General features: G+C 42.2%; 1 protein-coding gene across 2 annotated transcripts in view; it reads left to right on the forward strand.

Annotated features, from left to right (window-relative positions):
- LOC139538454 (sodium channel protein type 2 subunit alpha-like) overlaps positions 1 to 25,197 on the forward strand; it is a 50,251-nt gene extending 25,054 nt beyond the window's left edge. For both annotated transcript variants that reach the window (XM_071340524.1, XM_071340523.1), the window contains 16 exons: positions 895 to 1,233; positions 1,859 to 1,991; positions 2,110 to 2,348; positions 2,460 to 2,633; positions 2,766 to 3,122; positions 3,248 to 3,745; positions 13,941 to 14,073; positions 14,265 to 14,419; positions 15,164 to 15,337; positions 15,575 to 15,697; positions 16,991 to 17,260; positions 17,430 to 17,483; positions 20,206 to 20,343; positions 20,491 to 20,595; positions 21,656 to 21,926; positions 22,020 to 25,197. In XM_071340524.1, coding sequence (XP_071196625.1) covers positions 895 to 1,233; positions 1,859 to 1,991; positions 2,110 to 2,348; positions 2,460 to 2,633; positions 2,766 to 3,122; positions 3,248 to 3,745; positions 13,941 to 14,073; positions 14,265 to 14,419; positions 15,164 to 15,337; positions 15,575 to 15,697; positions 16,991 to 17,260; positions 17,430 to 17,483; positions 20,206 to 20,343; positions 20,491 to 20,595; positions 21,656 to 21,926; positions 22,020 to 23,185 — 4,329 coding nt within the window. In that variant the 3' untranslated portion in view covers positions 23,186 to 25,197. The remainder of the gene's footprint in view (positions 1 to 894; positions 1,234 to 1,858; positions 1,992 to 2,109; positions 2,349 to 2,459; positions 2,634 to 2,765; positions 3,123 to 3,247; positions 3,746 to 13,940; positions 14,074 to 14,264; positions 14,420 to 15,163; positions 15,338 to 15,574; positions 15,698 to 16,990; positions 17,261 to 17,429; positions 17,484 to 20,205; positions 20,344 to 20,490; positions 20,596 to 21,655; positions 21,927 to 22,019) is intronic.
- Positions 25,198 to 25,518: the final 321 nt, after the last annotated feature.

Consider the following 25,518-nt stretch of genomic DNA (forward strand, 5'->3'; position numbering starts at 1 on the left):
GTGTGTGGGAAATTATTTAAAACTGCCACGCCCTGACCTTAGAGGGACGTTTTATTTCTCTATTTGGTTAGGTCAGGGTGTGATTTGGGGTGAGCATTCTATGTTGTTTGTTTCTATGTTTTGGCCGGGTATGGTTCTCAATCAGGGACAGCTGTCTATCGTTGTCTCTGATTGAGAATCATACTTAGGCAGCCTTTTTTCCTTTTGGTAGTTGTGGGTAGTTGTCTTCGTTTGTGCATGTATAGCCTTACGGAGCTTCACGTTAGTTTTTGTTGTATTATTGTTTTGTTGGCGACATTTGCAAAATAAAGAAAAATGTACACTCACCACGCTGCACCTTGGTCCATTCCATACGACGATCGTGACAAAAACTGAGACTCTCTCCAATACAACCCAACATTGCAGTTATGTGCATCCTTTCAAGCACACCCTTCTCATTAACCTGTGGTGAGTTATTCACCATTTTTGATGAACAAATAAGGATTTATATGTAAGATGGCTAAATAAAGAGCAACATTATTGATTATTATTATATTATTATTTGTGCCCTGGTCCTATAAGAGCTCTTTGTCACTTCCCACGAGCCGGGTTGTGAGAAAAACTCCCACTCATTCTTATGTATCGTATTGTGTGTGTGTGTGGCAGGCTTACCAAAAAACATTTGAGAGTCCGCTGACCCTGGTGCTAGAGGGGGTATGCAGGTGGAGGGTGAATGTTTGAAGGGGTACGGGACTATAAAAAGTTTGGGAACCACTGCTCTAGATAATCAACATCATTGCATCATCTTCATCACAATCACCCTCTGCAGGACCCATTCTTCCATCTTAAATTACTCCACTTCTCAACCCATGCTTATGCCAGTGACAGGCACTGAGGAATGTATTTTTCTCCCAGTCCTTCCTGAGTATCCGCGGACCCCTGTTCTCGTCCAGACGGAACAGCCGGGCTAGCCTCTACAGCTTCCGGGACCGTGCGCGGGACATAGGCTCGGAGAACGACTTTGCCGACGACGAGAACAGCACTTTCGAGGACAACGACAGTCGCCGGGGCTCTCTGTTTGTCCCTCGGCGGAGCGACCGGCGCTCCAGTAACGTGAGCCAGAACAGCATGCCATCACACGTCCTGCTGCCAGCAAATGGGAAGATGCACAGCTCCGTCGACTGCAACGGGGTGGTGTCCCTAGTGGGCGGGGCTTCACTCCCCAGGTCACCTGAGGGACTCCTTCTGCCAGAGGTGACAGTAGATAAGGCCTCTACTGATGACAATGCAAGGAAGTGTAGTTTAGCCTGGATGGCCTAAACCAGTTATGTTCTGCTGTCTCTAAACCAGTTATGTTCTGCTGTCTCTAAACCAGTTCTGTTCTGCTGTCTCTAAACCAGTTCTGTTCTGCTGTCTCTAAACCAGTTCTGTTCTGTCTCCGTCTGCCGTGCCTCTACTCTAGCTCTGCTGTGGTCTTGTAGTGTGCATCTTGTTCCTTTCCTTCTCTCTCTTCCTTCTTTCTCTCCTTGACTACCTAAACATTACTTATGGTATATTTACATACAGTTACACGCTAAAGATTACATTTTGTTAAAAATAATAAATATAAGGCAGTATAAAACAGGTTTGGATTTTCATATAGATTTTTATTTATTCCATATAGATAAGAAACTATGAAAAAATGTCTGTTGATGTGATTAGAAATACAGTATTTTTTGGTTGAACAGATAAATGACTTCCTGGTTAAGAGATGAATTGGCCCTTGAACATGGCCATCTTTGGTGTTTACATTGTGCTGAGATACAGAATATTGCTGATGCAATTGGTTTGTGATGACTTATTAATACATTGATAATGCTTCCAAATTATGTAACTCCAGGAAAACCCGACGGAGACAGAGTATAGAACGGCCCGATATGGATCGTACCAGGCCTCTATGGACTTCCTGGAAGACCCCGTTGCCAGACAGAGGGCGCTCAGTGTAGCTAGTGTTATAACCAACACTATGGAAGGTGTGTACGACTATACCATACCCCATACACCCCCTAGAACAAATAGCATGAATAGACAAAATGAGAACACATTCATAAAACAAATATTTCTCTGTTATTTCTCCTCTATATGTATCAGAACTTGAAGAATCGAGACAGAAGTGCCCTCCTTGCTGGTACAAGTTTGCCAACACCTTCCTCATCTGGGACTGTTGTCCGAAGTGGCTGAGGATCAAGAAAATAGTCAATATGATTGTGATGGACCCGTTTGTAGACCTAGCTATCACCATATGTATTGTTATGAACACAGTGTTCATGGCTATGGAGCATTACCCAATGTCTGGGGAGTTCAACACCATGCTTTATGTGGGAAACCTGGTACGCAGTCACATGTCATTTGTTTTTGCCATATCACTTTAAAATTGGCCATTTTAAGCACATGACATGTTAATTACTGTTGTCACTATTCTTGTGTGTTGTTTTACTCAGGTGTTCACAGGTATCTTCACAGCTGAGATGTGTTTCAAGATTATTGCTTTGGATCCATACATTTATTTTCAGGAAGGCTGGAATATATTTGATGGTATCATTGTCAGTTTGAGCTTGATGGAGCTTGGCTTGGCCAACGTGTCTGGAATGTCTGTCCTCAGATCATTCCGATTGGTAAGAGCATCGACACTCCAGCACAGCATCCAAAATGCTGCATGTTCAGTCAATAATCACTGGTATAAAAGTTGACTGTCAACATATTGGAATAGAAATTAATATTAATCCCGTTCTTCTCTTTGTATGCAGCTGAGAGTATTCAAACTGGCCAAGTCTTGGCCTACACTGAACATGCTGATCAAGATCATTGGTAACTCAGTGGGGGCTCTGGGTAATCTCACCCTCGTACTGGCCATCATTGTCTTCATCTTCGCCGTGGTGGGCATGCAGCTTTTTGGGAAGAGCTACAGAGACTGTGTGTGTAAGATCTCTACAGACTGCACACTGCCCCGCTGGCACATGCATGACTTCTTCCACTCCTTCCTGATTGTGTTCCGGGTGCTGTGTGGGGAGTGGATCGAGACCATGTGGGACTGTATGGAGGTGGCTGGTCAGAGCATGTGTCTCATCGTCTTCCTGATGGTCATGGTCATCGGGAACCTAGTGGTACGTTTTCAGCTCTACTGTATCTCCGTATGACTGTTAACAACACTGTTAATCCACCGTAAATCAATTACAGTAACTTTAAACCATCAGTTGTGCGTGTGTTTGTGTGCGTGTGTGTGTGGCAGGTCCTGAATCTGTTCCTGGCCTTGCTGCTGAGCTCGTTCAGTGCTGATAACCTGGCGGCCACGGATGATGACAGCGAGATGAACAATCTGACGGTGGCCATAGGCCGCATCCACCAGGGCATCGCCTTCGTCAAGGCCTTGGTGCGCCGCTCTTTCCAAAGCATCTGTCTGAGGAAGAAGAAGAGGAGCCTGAACGAGGACAAGACCCTGGATGACCTCCACAAAACCATGGGGACCAACTGGAACTCCAACCACACCACTGTGGAGATCATGAAAGACCCCGATTACATAAAGGGTGGCAATGGCGCCACCAGTGGGTTGGGAGTGGGGGTGGGCAGCAATGCAGCAGGGAAGTACATAATGAATGACAACACTGACTATATGCCGTTCATCCACAACGCCAGCCTGACCGTCACGGTGCCCATCGCTGTGGGAGAGTCGGACCTCAACACTGAGGACTTCAGCAGCGATTCCTCGGACATAGAGGAAAGCAAAGAGGTGAGCATGATTCTATGTGGAACAATGTGGAAGTAGTTCACAGTCTCAGATTCTTGTACATAGTTTGAAATCAAGAGATGATCTAGGTTAAGGATTTGAAAAATGGACGGCGACGTTATGAGCTTTAAAAAAAGGACCGTGATGTTATGCAAATCTGCTTGTTTGCTGTTGTTTGTACACATTATTTAAAACATTTACATTAGAATGACTCATTAGAGATTATTGCACTGATGTCGTATCTGAAAACCAGAGGAGGCTGGTGGGGGGAACTATAGGAGGACGGACACATTGAAATGTAAAAAATGGAAAGGAGTCAAACGTGGTTTCCATTCAATACCATTCCATTCATTCCATTACAGCCATTACAATGAGCCCATCCTCCTATGGCTCCTCCCACCAGCCTCCTCTGCTGCAAATTGTGACAGCCAGAGCCAGGTGATGGTCAAATGTAATCATAGTGTGCTTGTTTGGCACATTAGAGCTTATAAAGAGGGGGTTGCTGGCCTGCCACCCACTGTTCACTCACTGGCGTGTTAATCAATTGTCGGTTAGGGAGGTAGAAGAGCTGCAGTGACTCATATGTACCAGGGAGCTAACATAAACACTCTCAGGGCTGTATTTTAACAAACCTAACGCAATGGTGAATCTTTGCGCTGGCGGTATAGGTTTGGGGGGGTGTCAGAAATATTTAGTAGCAGCTAGCGGTGGTGCGAAAGGGTTGGGTTTTGATGAAAAAACAAGTTGTAGATATGTCAAGGCTTGAACCCTAACTGGCCAATCAGAAACGGCTCCATGTCTAAATATGTGGTTACTTCAGGATGTGTTTTTATGGTCTTTTATGTATTGCGTTGTCATCAACTCCAATTCCATTGTTAGTCCGCTATTGCCTAATTTGTTAAATACCCTACGGAAACAAAATAACAAAATGTATGTAGGCCTATCCCATCTTTGCTACGTGTTTGCTGTCCACATTGTAAGAAGCCTAATTACATGGCTTCAACATGGAAATATATTGTTCAATTGCATTATGTCGGCCATGTCTGAGCCATGGAATTACCAAACGTTGTCAAGAAACAATATTAAATTCACTATTGATAAGGCTTCAAAACAGAGTCAATAATTCTATCAAATTCTAATCAAGACAAAACAACAACTTGTTTTAAATACTGTAGGTTATGTCTAAATACAGTAGGTTATGTCTAAATACAGTAGGTTGTCTAAATACAGTAGGTTATGTCTAAATACTGTAGGTTATGTCTAAATACTGTAGGTTATGTCTAAATACAGTTACAGGCACCATCATTTCTCCCCGTGTGCATATAATATTAAGGCAACTCAGACAATGGAGGCTTTTACGCACATCCAACTTTCCACAGAATCTGGACAAAGAACCAATATTAAGAGAATGTCCACTGAACGTTATGCTGCTCCCAAATATAATGCTTTATTTTTTATTTATTTATTTATTTAACCTTTATTTAACCAGGTAGGCAAATTGAGAACACGTTCTCATTTACAATTGCGACCTGGCCAAGATAAAGCAAAGCAGTTCGACACATACAACAACACATAGTTACACATGGAGTATAACAAACATATAGTCAATAATACAGTGAAAGAAAAAATACGTCTATATACAATGTGAGCAAGTGAGGTGAGATAAGGGAGGTGAAGGCAAACAAATATATGTATAAATAAATAAAAATATAAAAGGCCATGGAGGCGAAGTGAGTACAACACAGCAAGTAAAATAAAAACTAAAAAAACACTGGAATGGTTGGTTTGCAGTGGAAGAAAGTGCAAAGTAGAGACAGAAATAATGGGGTGCAAAGGAGCAAAATAAATTAATAAATAAATACAGTAGGTAAAGAGGTAGTTGTTTGGGCTAAATTGTAGATGGGTTATGTACAGGTGCAGTAATCTATGAGCTGCTCTGACAGCCGGTGCTTAAAGCTAGTGAGGGAGATAGGTGTTTCCAGTTTCAGAGATTTTTGTAGTTCGTTCCAGTCATTGGCAGCAGAGAACTGGAAGGAGAGGCGTCCAAAGGAAGAATTGGTTTTGGGGGTGACTAGAGAGATATACCTGCTGGAGCGCGTGCTACAGGTAGGTGCTGCTATGGTGACCAGCGAGCTGAGATAAGGGGGGACTTTACCTAGCAGGGTCTTGTAGATGACCTGGAACCAGTGGGTTTGGCGACGAGTATGAAGCGAGGGCCAGCCAACGAGAGTGTACAGGTCGCAGTGGTGGGTAGTATATGGGGCTTTGGTGACAAAACGGATGGCACTGTGATAGACTGCATCCAATTTATTGAGTAGGGTTTTGGAGGCTATTTTGTAAATGACATCACCGAAGTCGAGGATTGGTAGGATGGTCAGTTTTACAAGGGTATGTTTGGCAGCATGAGTAAAGGATGCTTTGTTGCGGAATAGGAAGCCAATTCTAGATTTGACTTTGGATTGGAGATGTTTGATGTGAGTCTTGAAGGAGAGTTTACAGTCTAACCAGACACCTAGGTATTTGTAGTTGTCCACATATTCTAAGTCAGAGCCGTCCAAAGTAGTGATGTTGGACAGGCGGGCAGGAGCAGGCAGCGATCGGTTGAAGAGCATGCATTTGGTTTTACTTGTATTTAAGAGCAGTTGGAGGCCACGGAAGGAGAGTTGTATGGCATTGAAGCTCGCCTGGAGGGTTGTTAACACAGTGTCAAAAGAAGGGCCAGAAGTATACAGAATAGTGTCGTCTGCGTAGAGGTGGATCAGAGAATCACCAGCAGCAAGAGCGACATCATTGATGTAAACAGAGAAGAGAGTCGGTCCAAGAATTGAACCCTGTGGCACCCCCATAGAGACTGCCAGAGGCCCGGACAACAGACCCTCCGATTTGACACACTGAACTCGATCAGAGAAGTAGTTGGTGAACCAGGCGAGGCAATCATTAGAGAAACCAAGGCTGTCGAGTCTGCCAATGAGGATGTGGTGATTGACAGAGTCAAAAGCCTTGGCCAGGTCAATGAATACGGCTGCACAGTATTGTTTCCTATCGATGGCGGTTACGATATCGTTTATGACCTTGAGCGTGGCTGAGGTGCACCCATGACCAGCTCTGAAACCAGATTGCATAGCGGAGAAGGTGTGGTGGGATTCGAAATGGTCGGTAATCTGTTTGTTGACTTGGCTTTCGAAGACCTTAGAAAGGCAGGGTAGGATAGATATAGGTCTGTAGCAGTTAGGGTCAAGGGTGTCCCCCCCTTTGAAGAGGGGGATAACCGCAGCTGCTTTCCAATCTTTGGGGATCTCAGACGACACGAAAGAGAGGTTGAAGAGGCTAGTAATAGGGGTGGCAACAATTTCAGCAGATAGTTTTAGAAAGAAAGGGTCCAGATTATCTAGCCCGGCTGATTTGTAAGGGTCCAGATTTTGCAGCTCATTTAGAACATCAGCTGACTGTATTTGGGAGAAAGAGAAATGGGGAAGGCTTGGGCGAGTAGCAGAGGGGAGGGCAGTGCTGTTGTCCGGGGTAGGGGCAGCCAGGTGGAAAGCATGGCCAGCCGTAGAAAAATGCTTATTGAAATTCTCAATTATAGTGGATTTGTCGGTGGTGACAGTGTTTCCTATCTTCAGAGCGGTTGGAAGCTGGGAGGTGTTCTTATTCTCCATGGACTTTACGGTGTCCCAGAACTTTTTTGAATTTGTGTTGCAGGAAGCAGATTTCTGCTTGAAAAAGCTAGCCTTGGCTGTTCTAACTGCCTGTGTATATTGGTTTCTGGCTTCCCTGAAAAGTTGCATATCACGGGGGCTGTTCGATGCTAATGCAGAACGCCATAGGATGTTTTTCTGTTGGTTAAGGGCAGTCAGGTCAGGAGAGAACCAAGGGCTATATCTGTTCCTGGTTCTAAATTTCTTGAATGGGGCATGCTTATTCAAGATGGTGAGGAAGGCATTTTAAAAAAAATGACCAGGCATCCTCTACTGACGGGATGAGATCAATATCCTTCCAGGATACCCCGGCCAGGTCGATTGAAAGGCCTGCTCGCTGAAGTGTTTCAGGGAGCGTTTGACAGTGATGAGTGGAGGTCGTTTGACCGCTGACCCATTACGGATGCAGGCAATGAGGCAGTGATCGCTGAGATCTTGGTTGAAAACAGCAGAGGTGTATTTGGAGGGCAAGTTTGTTAGGATGATATCTATGAGGGTACCCGTGTTTACGGAATTGGGGTGGTACCTGGTAGGTTCATTGATAATTTGTGTGAGATTGAGGGCATCAAGCTTAGATTGTAGGGTGGCTGGGGTATTGAGCATGTTCAAATTTAGGTCACCTAGCAGCACGAGCTCTGAAGATAGATGGGGGGCAATCAGTTCACATATAGTGTCCAGAGCACAGCTGGGGGCAGAGGGTGGTCTATAGCAGGCGGCAACGGTGAGAGACTTGTTTTTAGAGAGGTGGATTTTTAAAAGTAGAAGTTCAAATTGTTTGGGAACAGACCTGGATAGTATAACAGAACTCTGCAGGCAGTCTTTGCAGTAGATTGCAACACCGCCCCCTTTGGCCGTTCTATCTTGTCTGAAAATCTTGTAATTGGGGATGAAAATGTCTGAATTTTTGGTGGTCTTTCTAAGCCAGGATTCAGACACGGCTAAAAACATCCGGGTTGGCAGAGTGTGCTAAAGCAGTGAACAAAACAAACTTAGGGAGGAGGCTTCTAATGTTAACATGCATGAAGCCAAGGCTATTACGGTTACAGAAGTCATCAAAAGAGAGCGCCTGGGGAATAGGAATGGAGCCAGGTACTGCAGGGCCTGGATTCACCTCTACATCACCAGAGGAACAGAGGAGGAGTAGGATAAGGGTACGGCTAAAAGCTATGAGAATTGGTCGCCTAGAGCTACTAGAGCAGAGAGTAAAAGGAAGTTTCTGGGGGCGATAAAATAGTTTAAAGGAATAATGTACAGACAAAGGTATGGTAGGATGTGAATACAGTGGAGGTAAACCTAGGTATTGAGTGATGATGAGAGAGATATTGTCTCTAGAAACATCATTGAAACCAGGTGATGTCATCGCATATGTGGGTGGTGGAACTGAGAGGTTGGATATGGTATAGAGAGCAGGGCTAGAATCTCTACAGTGAAATAAGCCAATAAACACTAACCAGAACAGCAATGGACAAGGCATATTTACATTAAGGAGAGGCATGCTAATCGAGTGATCAATAAGGGTCCAGTGAGTAGAGGTTGGTTGGGGTCGTGGCGATCCAGACAGCTGGCCGGGTATATGGCTATCGGTAGCAGCATAGGATGGAGGTCTGTTTGTAGATACCTCGTGCGTTTCCGTCGGTAGGTTAGTGGGGTTCCGTGTAGTGGGGTTCCGTGTGGTAGAGGGGATCAATCCAAATTGGCAAAATAGATATAGTGACCCAAGGAAAAAAATAAAATAAATAAATAATAATAATAATAATAGTTGTCCGATAAACTTGTTCAGATAGCAGCCGATAAGCAGTTCAGGTAACGTCGGGACGGAGGTGCCAGTTGGATAAATCCCTCGGGCAGATAACGTCGGCAGTCAGTCGCGGCAGTCAGTCGTGAAGGCCCGGTGGGGTTCCGTATCTGCAGCAGCAACAAAAGAAACGGGTCCGGATGGTGATGGAACTCCTCAGTTGGCTAGCTCCAGAATGATTTGAGTTTGCTCCGGGGTCGACGTAAGCCAATAGTCACACGGTTTGCAGCTAGCTAGCTGCGAAATCAAGGTGCAAGTGTCCAGAGCCTGCGGCTGGAATCCGGGGAAACTGAGAGAAAAAAAAAAAAAAAAAGTCCCGGAATGCTCCGGTCCGAGTCGCGTTGCACAAAAGTGCCGGTAGATTATCGAGCTAAAGGAATAGCTGATGACCACTAAACGTGGGCAGCTGAAACACCAACGCTAGCCAGCAAACCGGCTAATTTCGGGGCAGCTACAGATTAGCTTCTGGCTAGCTATCGGAGTAGCTTCTGATTAGCTTTCAGGCTAGCTTCTGAATTAGCCCCTGGCTAGCTTCCACGATGGATTTTCAGATTGAGGTAAATAATACTTTTTGTAATTGGTGAAGCGGGTTGCAGGAAAGCTTTTGCAGGAAAGCTTTTGTAGTTGAGTTCTTGGATAATAAAATAAATAAAAGATATGCGAAGAAAGGTGTAAATATATATATATACAGGACACGACAATACGGAACAGAAAAAGACGTCTGAACTGCTAAGCCACCTTGGACAAAGATTATAAAGATTATTTATAAACATTCACACTTCTCCAGAAATAGCAGACGGCTCCTAAATTGCATTGCATGTGAGCTGGACGTTCACCATAAAGCCAGGATGGTGAATTCAAAATTGTTATTTGTTACATGCGCCAAATTCGTTTTTTAATAAAATTAAACAAAAAACAAGATGTCCATTTTTTTTTTCAAACAACAACAATAGTTGTAAATAGCTTGGGGTCAGAAGCGTGATATCATAAAATCGACAGGATAAAAAAAGACAATGGATTGCTGTTGAACCAGCCTTCGCTATAGCCTACACTCTTAGAAAAAAGGTTTCCAAAAGAGTTTTCGGTTGTCCCCATAGGAGAACCCGTTTTGATTCCAGGTAGAACCCTTTTTGGGTTCCATGTAGAACCCTCTGTGGAAAGGGATGCATATGGAACCCAAAAGGGTTCTACCTGGAACCAAAATGGTTCTTTCTGGAACCAAAAAGGGTCCTTCAAAGGGTTCTTATATGGGGACAGCCGAAGAACTCTTTTAGGTTCTAGATAGCACTTTTTTTCCTAAGAATGTATAGGCCTATTGAGGGCTTGGTTTTTAATCATATGAAATGGAAAACAAGCAATTGTTATAGGAAAATAAATACAAGGGTCACCAGCATTATCTGATCTCTCGTTGCATGATGGGCATATGGCCCAAAACGGGAGCTGGCTATAATATTGTAGGCCTACACAATACATAAATAAAAAGGTGATGTCCGCTCACTGTTTTACTGCTCCCAAACTTGATCTTTTAATAATAAAGCTTTGATGATGAAGATGTATTTCAAAGCCGTCTCACGAGCCAAACCCTTTAGAGATAGGTTGTGTTTCCATGCCATTACCAACCACATTAACGTTAACACCTGGTTTCTTCTGGTCTTAAATCTCTCGATATGCGCTGCATGAAATTATCACTTTTTATCCTGGGGACATAAACACTTAGTCCCTCCAAGACCCTTATCACAGTTCTAGATCATTTACAGTATTGATGTCAAAGACAGACATGTGAGTAGAGGTCATTTCGCAGATCTGCCTAACAGAGGGGTCTCTTAGGCTTGGGCCATTAGTGATTACTTTGACATGTTCCTGTAAGACTCCGATGTCTCTACGGCTTTTGGTTTTATGTTCTGGCAGAATGGAGCCAGACAAATAGAATATGAATGATGGATGAAGACCGATTCAGATATTGGCTGTGGTGTGGTCCTCTGCGGATACATTCGCTGTTTCAGATAAGTAGAATGTTCCATGCCGGTGCACTTAACCCACGCTACAGGGCAAGCCAAGTATGAGCATGTGACATTATGGATCCTTATACAACAACCCTTTAATGAGGAGAGGCCACAGAGACAAGAGAATCCTCGTCTTCAGATGACATTATGTGCCATTTAAATCGGAACCTTCTGCAGCTACATCCTCCTCTTTAGGGAGCTTTATTGCATTGAGTTGTAAAAAGGCCCATTTCAGCTCTCACTCTCCCCCAGAACATGGTGCAAACGGAGTGTCAATTAGTATCTATGGTAACATTGCAGTCAGACAATCATAAAATGTCACTGGGTTACAGTTTTATTTTGCTGATGTTGTTGTACTGTGCTGTTTGTGTTGTTATGGTACTGTAATTACTATTTCTCGTTTAACAATAATGACTGTTGGGAATTTGGTGAGATTGTATTTCCTTCACTTGTAAATGTACTTTTTGAGATGTTAATATGTGTCTAACTTTCTTTGCTTCCATACAAGGTAGCATGTGGCACAGTAACTTACCACACTTAACCCCATTTGTTATTGCAGCTGTTTCACAGACGCTCTCAAGGTTTTCAATGAGAGGAGACTTGTAAGACCACTTTATTGTACATAACACTAACCATGGAGATTGCCTATTCCATTTACCAACAAAGAACAACCTTTTTATTAGATTGATCATCTATGTTTGTTTCTGCTTGATCATACTTTACTCCCTACTTCATTTTTATATACGTTCAGCAGCCGTTCTGATGCTGCCAACCCTGATTATTTTATGGCTTCTTTGCAATGCTTTCTTTTTTTTAAATGAATGAGCAAAACCACCATTTCCATCCACAGATCAACCCATGATTATTATTAGTTTTGTCCCTTTAGTTTGGTTTAGTTTTTGGGGGTGGATTTTTCAGCAGCCAGAGATCACCTGGAATTTGACAAATTTGACTTATATGCTGTAGAGTAATGGATTTTGACGGTCAACATTTATTGGAGGAATGGTTCACAGCCCGAACATTTACTATGGCATTTTCATTTGGCAAATAGGATCCATAATGGAATGATGAAAGCAGGTGATTACAAATGCTGGTTTTTAAGAGGACCATCATTATTTCAATCAGCTGGGTTTCCAAAAATGAATGTTGTTGCTAGTAGGCATACTCGTTATTAATGATAGTGCAGGTAAGAATACAGAACATATTACACTCAGGGAAAAAATAGGAGAACCCTTTTTGGTTCCAAGTATACCAAAAGGGTTCTACCTGGAACCAAAAAGGGTTCTTCAACGGCTTTTCCTATGAGGACAGCTGAAGAACCCTTTTAGGTTCTAGATAGCATTTTTCAAAGCGTGTACTTACTGTATATAGTAACGACTAATTATATTTGACTTCGGTACCTGAATAAGTTCAAGTCCAAAAGAGGTGCAACTTCTTGAGCTACTAACAGATAGTAGAGTAGACTGTATGTGGAAATGAGAAGATATCGTAGTGCCTACAATAGTACCTAAATTGAAGGTCAAACATCTGTGTGATTGCGGTAGCTTAGTCAAACGGAGTATTCCCAGCGCATATATCATCGTAGCATGCTTACATCATTCACCATTCTGCATTAGCTGGGTCCCATGACAGCTCAGTGCTACTGTACTCCCCAGAAAGGCATTAACGCAAGGCTGCTCTCAGTTCAAGGCTGTTGGAAGACACACCTAGTAGAAAGATACAAAGTGCTTGAGGAGAGACGTTGAATAAGCTTAATTATTGGAAAAACTGGCACATCTTTGAATATTGTCAACAGTATTAGATGCTTGACATCATTGCATGGGGAGGCTGCTATTCCTTGTAATCCAGCACACCTCTCCTAAAAGCAGCTTTCCAAATCAAATTGTATTGGTCACATCCACATGGTTAGCAGATGTTAGTCCTCTAGATCTTACACTGTATTTGGAAGTGTTCTAAGCGCTGAGTTTTCTATTCTATTTTCTATTAATTGTTTCCCCAGTATGATCACATTACTCTCTCAAGTTATCTTGTCTCGGGTGTTTAATGCGTGATCAGGTGGTTCTAATCTGACACTAGCCTGGAATGCGGACTCCTTAATGCCTGTCTTGGTTAAAGTGCACAACACTGTTATATCTGCTGTTAAGCTAATGCAGGCTACCCTCTTCTTGAAATGACTAAGGCTTGTCTACTGCTTAGCAACTGGACATATGTGTTTTCATGTCAATGAGGAAAATGTGAAGGGGGAAAGACCAGTTTGTTGGGGTCAAAAAGTCCTGGACATGAAAATACTGGAGCACACATGTTCTATAATTTAGATCACAGGCTTGGTTCAAACATACACTTTTAGAGAACGCATGCCATATGACTAAAGTGAAATCATTTTTACCTACAGCCTTTATTAAGATACAAAAATATATTTCAACAGCGCTTATGCATGTGTTAGCATGCAATTTGACTTTCCAAACTATTACGTGTCTCATCTTCTAAGTCTGTAGGTAATTTTGATTGATTCTGCATGAAATGATATACAACTCTAGACAAAGAGACAGACCCTGTGAGCTTACATATGGCAGTACCCTTGCATCACTGGGTGACCCATTGTAATGAGGCTCAGTATGTCAGCTCCCGGGCAGATGCTAGTGTCCCAGGCCCTGTCATGGGTGTGCTGTGCTAATGTTGCTCTGGCTTGGCTCCCCTTGCAGCAGCTATCTGAAGACCATCCGCTGAGCTCCTCAGAGGGCAGTACAGTGGACATTAGGCCCCCAGGAGAGGGAGAGGGCTCGGTGGACATGGAGCCTGAGGAGTCCATGGAACCTGAAGGCTGCTTCACTGATGGTGAGAGATACAACAGTCTAGGTCTCAGGATGTGGGTATCGTCTTTTGCGAACAGCTTCAGGCATAACAAGCTGGAACCCAGAAATAGAATGGATAAGATAAGAAACTAGAAACACAAGACACACATTTTTGGGAAAACAAGTTGAATTGTAACATCTGTTCCAATTAGCCTACATGTTGTCTGCTTTCAGGATGTGTCCGCAGATTCCAATGCTGCCAAGTGAACGTTGATGAGGCCAAGTGGAAGATGTGGTGGACGTTGAGAAAAACTTGTTTTAGGATAGTGGAGCACAACTGGTTTGAGAGCTTTATCATCTTCATGATCCTGCTCAGCAGTGGAGCGCTGGTAAGTATGGAAGTAATGATTCGGGGAAGGATCTGAGAGTATGACAGAGGGGGCTGGCAAATTATTATTTAAAAAATTGTATTTCATCTTTATTTAACCAGGTAGGCTAGTTGAGAACAAGTTCTCATTTGCAACTGCGACCTGGCCAAGATAAAGCAAATCAGTTCAACACATGCAACAACACAGAGTTACACATGGAATAAACAAACATACAATCAATAATACAGTAGCAAAATCTATATACAGCATGTGCAAATGAGGTAGGATAAGAGAGGTAAGGCAATAAATAGGCCATGGTGGCAAAGTAATTATAATATAGCAATTAAACACTGGAATGGTAGGATGTGCAGGGGATGAATGTGCAAGTTGAGATACTTGGGTGTAAAGGAGCAAGATAAATAAATACATACAGTATGGGGATGAGGTGGATTGGATGGGCTATTTACAGATGAGCTATGTACAGGTGCAGTGATCTGTGAGCTGCTGTCAAATTCCGCAAATGACAGCAAATTCTCCTCCATTGTCTGACCCTTATGAGAAACTACAAAGGAGTAGAAATGCAGTACCACATGCAGCTGCCCTGTTGTTCAATGGGCTCAGTATTGTGTAATTGACAATTCTGTGATCCCTTGACACAGAAATAACTGGCAACAGATCTGATGAGGCAGCAGCTACTACTCCAGTGTGTGAGATTACTGTGGTGTATAGGACGGGATTATCTGATTTGAGTGTGTTTACATCAAGGCATTTGAGGACATCTACATCGAGAAGAGGAAGACTATTAAGACTGTGTTGGAGTTTGCAGACAAAGTCTTCACCTACATCTTCATCCTGGAGATGTTGCTGAAGTGGGTGGCCTATGGATTCGCCAAATACTTCACCAACGCTTGGTGCTGGCTGGACTTCCTCATTGTCGACGTAGGTCTTCTTTTGAAACAACCTTTTCACTTGCACAAAATATATGCAGTCTGGCAATGTTCACAATTAGCTTGTTTTGAGACATTGCCTTGACGTTTCATTGTAGAAATGCTACTGCCGTGTAGCTAAGGCGATGGAGTGACCTATTTCCTGGTATAAAACATATGTTTGAGGCCCAGGAGAAAGCCTGTGCCAGCCAGTCCTTCGTCTCTTCTCATGGCGTCATTGTGTTTACAGGTGTCTCTTGTCAGCCTTGTGGCCAACGCCCTGGGCTACGCTGAGCTGAGTGCCATCAAGTCCCTGAGGACTCTACGAGCACTGAGGCCCCTGAGAGCGCTGTCCCGCTTCGAGGGCATGAGGGTAAGAGTCATCAGACCAGAGCCCTGTCCTGTTGCTTCGCCGTGCATACCATCACAGCCTTTTACCAGCGTGACATCAGCGCCCTGCATGGGCACAGAGCTCTGTAGTCAAACTCAGGTCCACTGCAACCCAACAGCTGGAGAATGTAAAGTTCACTCACTCCATGCATGTATATTTTGAGTTACCTTTCCTCTCCTATTCCTCCTTTTCCAGCTATATGTGTTTTCAGCAGGGTTGGGGTCAATTCCATTTGAATTCCAGTCAATTCAGAAAGTTAACCAAACTCCAATTCCAAATTTGTCTCATTTAAAAAGCATTGAAGAGAATTGGAATTTGAGTGTACTTACTGATTGGCTGGAATCGACCCCAACCCAAGTTTTCAGGATGAGAGTTTCCGTCAGTCCCACTGGCAGGCCATGTGCACTCATCAGAAGATGTCAGCGTTATTGAAAATGAATCAATAAGACGCGGAAAACGCATTCACTTTACTTAAACAAAATGTAAACAAACTGAAGTCTTGGAGGCTACTGCACTTAACCATGTATGGTACTCTCACTGGAATGTATATTTTACGGTGCAATACAAGCTCTAGCCAGGGGTTTGGATGCTTATGTCATATGTGCAGGATGGGTGTCGACTGCTATAATCAATGTAGCTCTTATCGATCAGATTCTTGCATGTTGTGGTTGGCTAGATTTCCACCAGTACTGTGACGACGGTCTCTCCTCACGTGGTTGTCACTGAATTCTCCCATCTGTATGACTGACTTCTCATTGCTTCACTGGCTCGATATTGATGTTCTCTGAAACGGTACTGTGTTTGTATGTTACTTGCTGCGGGGGACTGCCTTTAATGTGAACACTATTTATGTGTTTGTATTTTTATTTACAGTAAACAAATTATGTGACTTCATCCTGCCTCTACAAGGTTTTTTCTGTTTTGTTTTTTCCCCACTAGCCTAAATATAATTCACTAAAACGTAAACATAGCCTACAGTATCTCCTTTACAGATACATTCCCCCTCTTCTCCTTATTCTTTCCTTTGCTTCTCACCTTGCTGTTGTCATTGTTGTTAATAAGCTGTGGTGTTAGTGATTCTTGTGTTGAGTTTTGACTGATGTGTACACTGCCATTTAAACACTTTACTCATGTGTTTTCCTATTTTCACCATCACCAAAGTCAACAAGTGGCCCACAGTATTTCTTGTCAGTTCTGAAAATGATCATCATTACCCAATGAGATATCGTCTATGCTCCTATATCTGAGACTGAGGCCATGTGTGAATCCTTACAGGTGGTGGTCAACGCTCTGCTCGGAGCCATCCCCTCCATCTTCAATGTGCTGCTGGTCTGCCTCATCTTCTGGCTCATCTTCAGTATCATGGGCGTCAACCTGTTTGCAGGGAAATACTACCATTGTGTCAACATCACCACACAGGAGCGCTTCAAAGTCAGAGACGTAGCTAACAAGACAGAATGTTTGGCTTTGGAAGGTGCCTACTGGAAGAATGTGAAGATCAACTTTGATAATGTGGGGGCAGGATATCTGGCACTGTTACAAGTGGTGAGCTGCTCTCTCTCATATCACCAGAAATATGTTATTGACAGAGAGGGGACCTATGTCAAAGGTTTTGTACCAATTCCGTGTGGGCAGATGAGTTGTGTGCGGGCGATGACCTTCTGAACTAGTGTCTTCACTACTAAGTAATAACATTTTCCTTACTTTCTCTGAGGCTACATTCAAAGGCTGGATGGACATCATGTATGCAGCTGTGGACTCTCGCAATGTAAGCATTTTCAGGAATACCTTTCACAAGGCATTTCAGACTAATGGCTGATTGTGTTTGTACATTTTCAATGTATATATCATAGTGTTGTTGTTTGTATGATGTTGTTAATTAAGCGACAATACCTGAGAAGTTGGTGTTTGGATGATATATTGGCACGGGTGTTGTTAGGCATGGGATGAAGTCGAGTGTCGGCAAACCGTGCCAATAGCAAACACCGGCTTTGAGGGCATTATCACTTTTATACAACGGGTTACCAACATATTCAAATAATGATTGACATAATTTCATTAAAAATCGTTATTTTGATTAATTTATTCAAACAATTTAGTCCTTCCACAAGATATTGTCCCGACACAAATCTAGGGTTGCTATCCAAACCAGCTGGACATTCGTTCTATCGGTTCGGTTGCTAGAGACGCGACCCAGTTGTTCAGTCTTTTTGTTTTTTAATATCTAAGGACAGTCGTTCGTTCGTTCTAAATGGTCCATTGCATACTGGCTGGCAACATTCTTATCCCTTGCTTGCTAGCTAGCCAACTACGGCTAACTTACAGTCACTTCAAAAATTGCAGCCAGAATAACAACAAAGTAGCTGCATTTGCATTTGATTAAGCTGTTTTCTAGAGACATTTATTTGGATACATCCATAACAATGATCTAATTTCCCATGGCATAGAAAATATTCTCACTCTTCAGGACACTGTTGTTCAGAGGAGCTCGCCAACAACACAGCTAACACAATCACTTCAAACTGAAGCTGGAAAGATTAGCTGCGATTTGTTTTGTTTGACCTTTTTTCAATTGACATGTCTTTGTACACTGTATTCGGAAAGTATTCAGACCCCTTGACTTTTTCCACATTTTGTTACGTTACAGCCTTATTCAAAAATGTATAAGATTGTTTTCTTTTTCCCTCATCAATCTACACACAATACCCCATAATGACAAAGCAAAAACAGGTTTTTATAAATTCTTGCAAATTTATAAAAAAAATTACATCTGGAATATAATATTTATATAACTATTCAGAACCTTTACTCAGTAATTTGTTGAAGCACCTTTGGCAGTGATTAAAGCCTCAAGTCTTCTTGGATATGATGCTACAAGCTTGGATGGGAAGCGTTGCTGCACAGCTATTTTCAGGTCTCTTCAGAGATGTTTGATCGGGTTCGTCTGGGCTCTGGCTGGGCCACTCAAGGACATTCAGAGACTTGTCCCGAAGCCACTCCTGCGTTGTCTTGGCTTTGTGCTTAGGGTCGTTGTCCTGTTGGAAGGTGAACCTTCACCCCAGTCTGAGGTCCTGAGCGCTCTGGAGTAGGTTTTCATCAAGGATCTCTCTGTACTTTGCTCCGTTCATCCGTTCATGATGCCAGGTTTCATCAAGACGTGACGCTTGGCATTCAGGCCAAACAGTTCAATCTTGGTTTCATCAGACCAGAGAATCTTGTTTCTCATGGTCTGAGAGTCCTTTAGGTGCCTTTTGGCAAACTCCAAATGGGCTGCCATGTGTCTTTTACTGAGGATTGGCTTCCGTCTGGCCATTTTACCATAAAGGCCTTATTGGTCGAGTGCTGCAGAGATGGTTGTCCTTCTGGAAGGTTATCCCATCTCCACAGAGGAACTCTGGAGCTCTGTCAGAGTGACCATCAGGTTCCTGGTCACCTCCTTTACCAAGGCCCTTCTCCCCCAATTGATCAGTTTGGCTGGGCGGCCAGCTCTAGAAAGAGTCTTGGTGGTACCAAACTTCCATTTAAGAATGCATTGAAGGTTCTTGGGGACCTTCAATGCTACAGAAATGTTGTTGGTACCCTTCTCCTGATCTGTGCCTTAACAAAATCCTGTCTTGGAGCTCTACGGACAATTCCTTCGACCTCATGGCTTGGTTTTTGCTAGACAAATGTGGGACCTTATATATACATGTGTGTGCCTTTCCAAATCATGTCCAATCAATTGAATTTACCACTGGTGGACTCCAATCAAGTTGTAGGAACATCACAAGGATGATCAACGGAAACAGGATGCAGCTGAGCTCAATTTTGAATCTCATAGCAAAGGTTCTGAATACTTATGTAAATAAGGTATCTGTTTTTTATTTTTAATAAACTTGCAAAGATTTCTAAAAACCTGTGTTCACTTTGTCATTATGGGGTATTGTGTGTAGATTAATGAGGATTTGTTTAATTTAATCAATTTTAGAAGAAGGCTGTAACATAACAACATGTGGAAAAAGTAAAGTGGTCTGAATACTTTCTGAATGCACTGTATTTATTCATAAAAATGATACCAGCTGATTCATGATTTCGACTGGCTGAGAAACGCTGCCTGCCTGTCTCTCATCCCTGCTCCCAACACATTCATTACTATGGGAGAGCTGGAGATAGAATTTGAATATTGAAACAATGTTGCAAATGTCGGAGAGACAGACAACAAGGTTTATATAAATCTCTGCTGTTGAAAACGAAATGTTAGTCTAAAAGGAATGTGAGATAATGTCTAGATGCTTTTTATAGTGGAGATCAAGTTTATTAAGTTCCTGGCTGGGCTGATGGGACGGTGCAGTCAGATGGAACAGAGTAAATAGGCATTTTAACGTCATAGATTTAGCCAGTGGTAACTTGTGGAATAGACACCGGGTGGATTACGGTTTTAACCAATCAGCATTATGGATTAGACCCACCCGTTCTATAATGTATGGTAATACTATGCTATTCTATTACAGTTGGAAGATCAACCCGACTATGAAGTTAATCTGTACATGTATATGTACTTTGTGGTATTCATCATATTTGGATCCTTCTTTACACTCAACCTCTTCATTGGTGTCATTATAGACAACTTCAATCAGCAAAAGAAAAAGATAAGTATTTCATGTTGTAGTAATCAGGCAATGATACATGCATACATCTTCTCTGATTTAAGGTATTGATGATTTTCTCCCCTCAATAATGGACTAGAAATGTATAAGAGCTGCAGGAATTTAACTAGGTTTGTCTTGCCTCTTTACTTTGGAGGTCAAGACATCTTCATGACAGAGGAACAGAAGAAATATTACAATGCTATGAAGAAGCTTGGCTCAAAGAAACCCCAAAAGCCTATCCCTAGGCCAGCGGTAAGGTCATGCAGCCTTGTCTCAAAGCCATACGAAGTATACGATACGTATTTTTCTGCACCTCTAAGACGTATGGTATGTACTAATGGTCTAGTTACTTTAGACAGAAACGAAAGTTGGGAGGTTGGTGGATGTATACAATCTGGCAATCCAAAGGTTGCATGTTCGAGTTGCGTCAGGGACAAGTGTAGCATTTTAGCTTCCCGTCCCCTAATCCTTTTCCTAAGCTTAATCACATTTTTCTAACCTTTTACATTTTTCTCCTAATCTTTGTTGTTTTAGTTCTGGTAACCTTATACATAAATTATCCTAACATTTGTCGTTAGTTCTTCCAACTATCACGTTTCAGGTAAGACCCAAATGCAGACTGTGTTGAAGTAACAGTGTTTATTACAGCAACAGGGTAGGCAGTGTGGTCAGGCAGGCGGGCTCAGAGACAGGACAGGCAAAGGTCTAAACCAGGAGAGTGAGAAAAAGCGAGACTGGGGAAAAGCAGGAGCTGAGACAAAACACTGGTTGACTTGACAAACAAGACGAATTGGCAACAGACAAACAAAGAACACAGGTATAAGTACCCAGGGGAAAATGGGGAAGATGGGCGACACCTGGAGGGGGGTCGAGACAAGCACAAGGACAGGTGAAACAGATCAAGGCGTGACACCAACCACCAATGTAAATTCTCCCCGAAATGCTTCTTTGTTGTTACAATGCAACAAGTAAACCTGGTTTTCAGAGAAAGATGTATAATGCTATAAGTCCTCCAAGTGATTGATAAGTTCATTCAATTAGTATGCTATTGTACGACCGGGTAAGACGTATGATACTATACGTCCTATAATTTGTATGATATTGTACGACCACTATTCCATGAATTATGTAAGCTAACATAATATAATATATCATACCAATTGGAGGGAACAAATGAACACCAAATCCAAATCCTATGAACTGCCCTGAGAACAGGTTGGGTCATACCACTCTTTAACTTGTTCATTGTTTCGTGAACCTCTATGTCTACTTCCTGGTTTCTCAAAATGCTTCTTTCTTATGTTTCCTCCAGAACAAGTTTCAAGGATATGTCTTTGATTTCATTACAAAGCAAGCCTTCGACATTGTCATCATGATTCTTATATGCCTTAATATGGTCACCATGATGGTGGAGACAGACGACCAGACGGACGACATGGATGGAATTCTCTACAAGATCAACCTGGTGTTTATTGTCATGTTTACCGGAGAGTGTGTTCTGAAGATGTTCTCACTCCGCCAATACTACTTCACCATCGGGTGGAATGTATTTGACTTTATTGTTGTTATCCTGTCGATAATTGGTAAGATTTTTCACCTATTTCCATAGTTGTAATACTGCAATTTGACAGTCTGCTTTGGGGATTATTATGTGTAATTATTCTCTGTCCTTTCAGGTATGTTTCTGTCTGAACTGATAGAGAAGTACTTTGTTTCACCAACCTTATTCCGAGTCATTCGACTGGCCCGGATTGGTCGCATCCTTCGCCTCATCAAGAGTGCCAAGGGAATCCGTACACTCTTGTTTGCTTTGATGATGTCACTTCCTGCCTTGTTCAATATTGGTCTCCTGCTCTTCTTAGTGATGTTTATCTATGCCATCTTTGGCATGTCGAACTTTGCATACGTCAGGAAGGAGTCTGGGATTGACGACATGTTCAACTTTGAGACATTTGGCAACAGCATGATTTGCCTGTTCCAGATCACCACGTCAGCTGGCTGGGACGGCCTGCTGGCACCCATCCTAAACAAGAGAGAGCCAGACTGTGACAGCCGTAAAGAGCACCCAGGCAGCAAGTACAAGGGGGGAGACTGTGGGAACCCCCTTGTAGCCATTATCTTCTTTGTGAGCTACATCATAATCTGTTTCCTCATTGTGGTCAACATGTACATTGCTGTCATCCTGGAGAACTTCAGTGTGGCCACTGAGGAGAGCGCTGAGCCCCTGAGCGAGGATGACTTTGAGATGTTCTACGAGGTCTGGGAGAAGTTTGATGCGCGGGCCACCCAGTTCATGGAGTATGACAAGCTGTCTGACTTCGCTGATGCTTTGGACCCCCCGCTACGCATTTCTAAGCCCAACAAGATCCAGTTGATCTACATGGATTTGCCCATGGTGAGTGGGGAGCGCATCCACTGCCTGGACATCCTGTTTGCCTTCACCAAGCGCGTCCTGGGTGAGGGCGAAGGCTTGGACATCCTCCGGGGTCAAATGGAGGAGCGCTTTATGGCCTCCAACCCCTCCAAGGTGTCCTACGAACCCATCACCACCACGCTACGCCGCAAACAAGAAGACATGTCTGCCCTGGTAATTCAGAGAGCTTTCAGACGATATCTGCTCAGACGTATTGTTAAACGGGCCTCTGCCATGTACAAAGAGAAGATGCTCCTTGATAAAGAGGTTCTCGTCATAGACAAATTTAACGAGATCTCTACTTCAGACAGAACTGACATGACATCCTCCACAGCCTCTCCCCCATCATATGACAGTGTAACAAAACCAGAGAAAAACAAATATGAAAAAGACAAGAGAGAGAAGGAGGTGAAGAAGAAAAAGAAGTGAATGGATGTTGGGAAGATGCAACGTAGACGTTTCATTTCGCGACAAATTGTTTACAGCCTTTGAAGGTGACTAATGTGTCAAGTGGACCTTCTTCTTTGGTGTGGATATCTATGCCAAACTGACAATGCTTACTTGAGTCTAAATGTAAGGTTGGTGTCTAAAATGAGGTAGTGACTCACATTCTTAGGCTGTAGGGTGACCCATTGTTCAGATAAATATTTCCGTGGGGACAAAAACAAATAGCTGCCCGCCGACAGGTAGAAGAATTTGTTATGGGTGTTGTTCCGATCGGAAACATTTAGTTATGTTGTGCCCTGTAACTTCTCTTGCAGCCGGTACTACCAAGGCTGCATCCAGTGTCTTGCATTATAACTGCCATATGATTTACTAACTTCTTTTTCATACAGAATCTTGTTTTTAATCATAGGTTGATTGTGTGACTATATTTTTTGTAAACAGTTTTTTTTTCTGCAAAAAGAGGGGTTTCATTTATTGCTTTAAAGGTAGTCTTGTTCACTTTAAATGTTCATACGACTTGACTACTCATGGCGACCATTATTGCTGCAGTGCAGTTAGGGGGATTGCTGCAGTTCAATCTAAATGTAGACCTGCATGAAGGCACTAAAATGTTTTTCATACTCTGATGAATTGGCAACATTATTACATGTTTACTCACACTATTACAAATCAACAAGAAAACATTTCTCCAGAGCATACAGTCCAAATACCATTACCACCAATTATTATCTACCATCAGTTTCAGAACAATAACATGGGCTATAATGCCTAACGCTATCTAGTAACACATACTTAGTTTTCCTGCTTTCATTCATCAGAATCTACAGTACAATACAGAAAACATGAATCTTTACAGCTGGTTCACAGAGTTGATACCCATAGTATTCATTATCCATCTCTTCTGTTCAGCTTGTACCTCAATGGCCTCAAAGACATGTCTATACTGTCTTGAGTTCTCTTCACGTGGTGAATGCTAAAATGAGCCAATGTCCTCTGCACAGTATAGTTGTGTCAGTCAGGTGTAAGTCACCTCATTTAGTCGCCAAGCCTCTGACAAGAGAAACACTGTATTCTGTATCATATGTGCTCATCATATGAAAAAAACTTAAGAGGTATTCTAGCATCATGACTCTGCGTTTTTGCCACTGCTACATCATTGGTCAGTGCTAAAAAACGTCATTTTCTTTTACCAAATCCAAGTTCATTTGTGTGCACCTTCCCTTCCTCACTTGCCTAATAGTTTTCCATTGTTATTGATGTATCTGTATGTACATATTCTATAATATATGAAATATACAAATATATTTGATATATTAGGTGATAGTTTTCATGTATAATGGAATATATGAAGTTGTTAGTGTTATTTAGTACATATAAATGTATATATTATATTCTGCATTCTCTGCTCTATATGGCAGACAGACCAGAGTATGATGCATCCTGCTGAGGCTGTGAGGACATTGTGTTTAGATTTCACTCAATGTCTATATAAATACTGTAATATAATAATTTTTCTTTGTACTATATAACCCCTTTGTAAATAATTTGCTACACAATATGGCTTCACTGTCTGCACCATAGCCACTTTAGTTATTTCAGCTTCACTGCCATTTTTCATTCTGAAACTCCCCATGTGATCTAGTGAAGGGGAAGTGGACTTCTCGTTTTGATTCTTGCAATTTTTATTGTGTGTCATTTGTAAACTGTGGTCACAGCTTACCTCACATGCTTTATCATAATAAATATCTAAGGTGGAACATCAGGTTCAGAGAATTCTGAATATGATTGTCTCAAGGCTAGTGTGAATGCACAAGTCTTCGATTGTTTCCGGCATTTGTTTACATTTGTATAGTTATTCAATTCTTCAGGATGTTACTTTTGCCAGCTGTTCACTCTGTATAATATGTCACAAGTATCTGTAATTAAAATGTTATAAAGTATACATTTATAGGAGTATATTTCGCATGTAATAAAAACATTCATAATATAATACATTTATACACAATTTATGTTTTGATTACATAACATTTAATACATCCCATCTTTTACGTGCATAATTCTTGTAGTGCATGAGTAAACTCCATGCAAGATATTGCTATAACCAATCCCACTGAAAAGCTAAATGAATAAAGAAAGAATACATATCTGTAAAATATTAATTTATTCCATTGCACGTATTTATGACTATCAATTCACAACTTTGCCATCCATTTACATTTTAGTCATCTAGCAGACGCCATCGATACATTACATCAACATACTCTATAAATACATTGTTAACCCTGTTACCAGTGTGGTTTTGCACACTAAATAAA

Source organism: Salvelinus alpinus, chromosome 14, assembly GCF_045679555.1.
Source record: "Salvelinus alpinus chromosome 14, SLU_Salpinus.1, whole genome shotgun sequence".
NCBI lineage: Eukaryota > Metazoa > Chordata > Actinopteri > Salmoniformes > Salmonidae > Salvelinus > Salvelinus alpinus.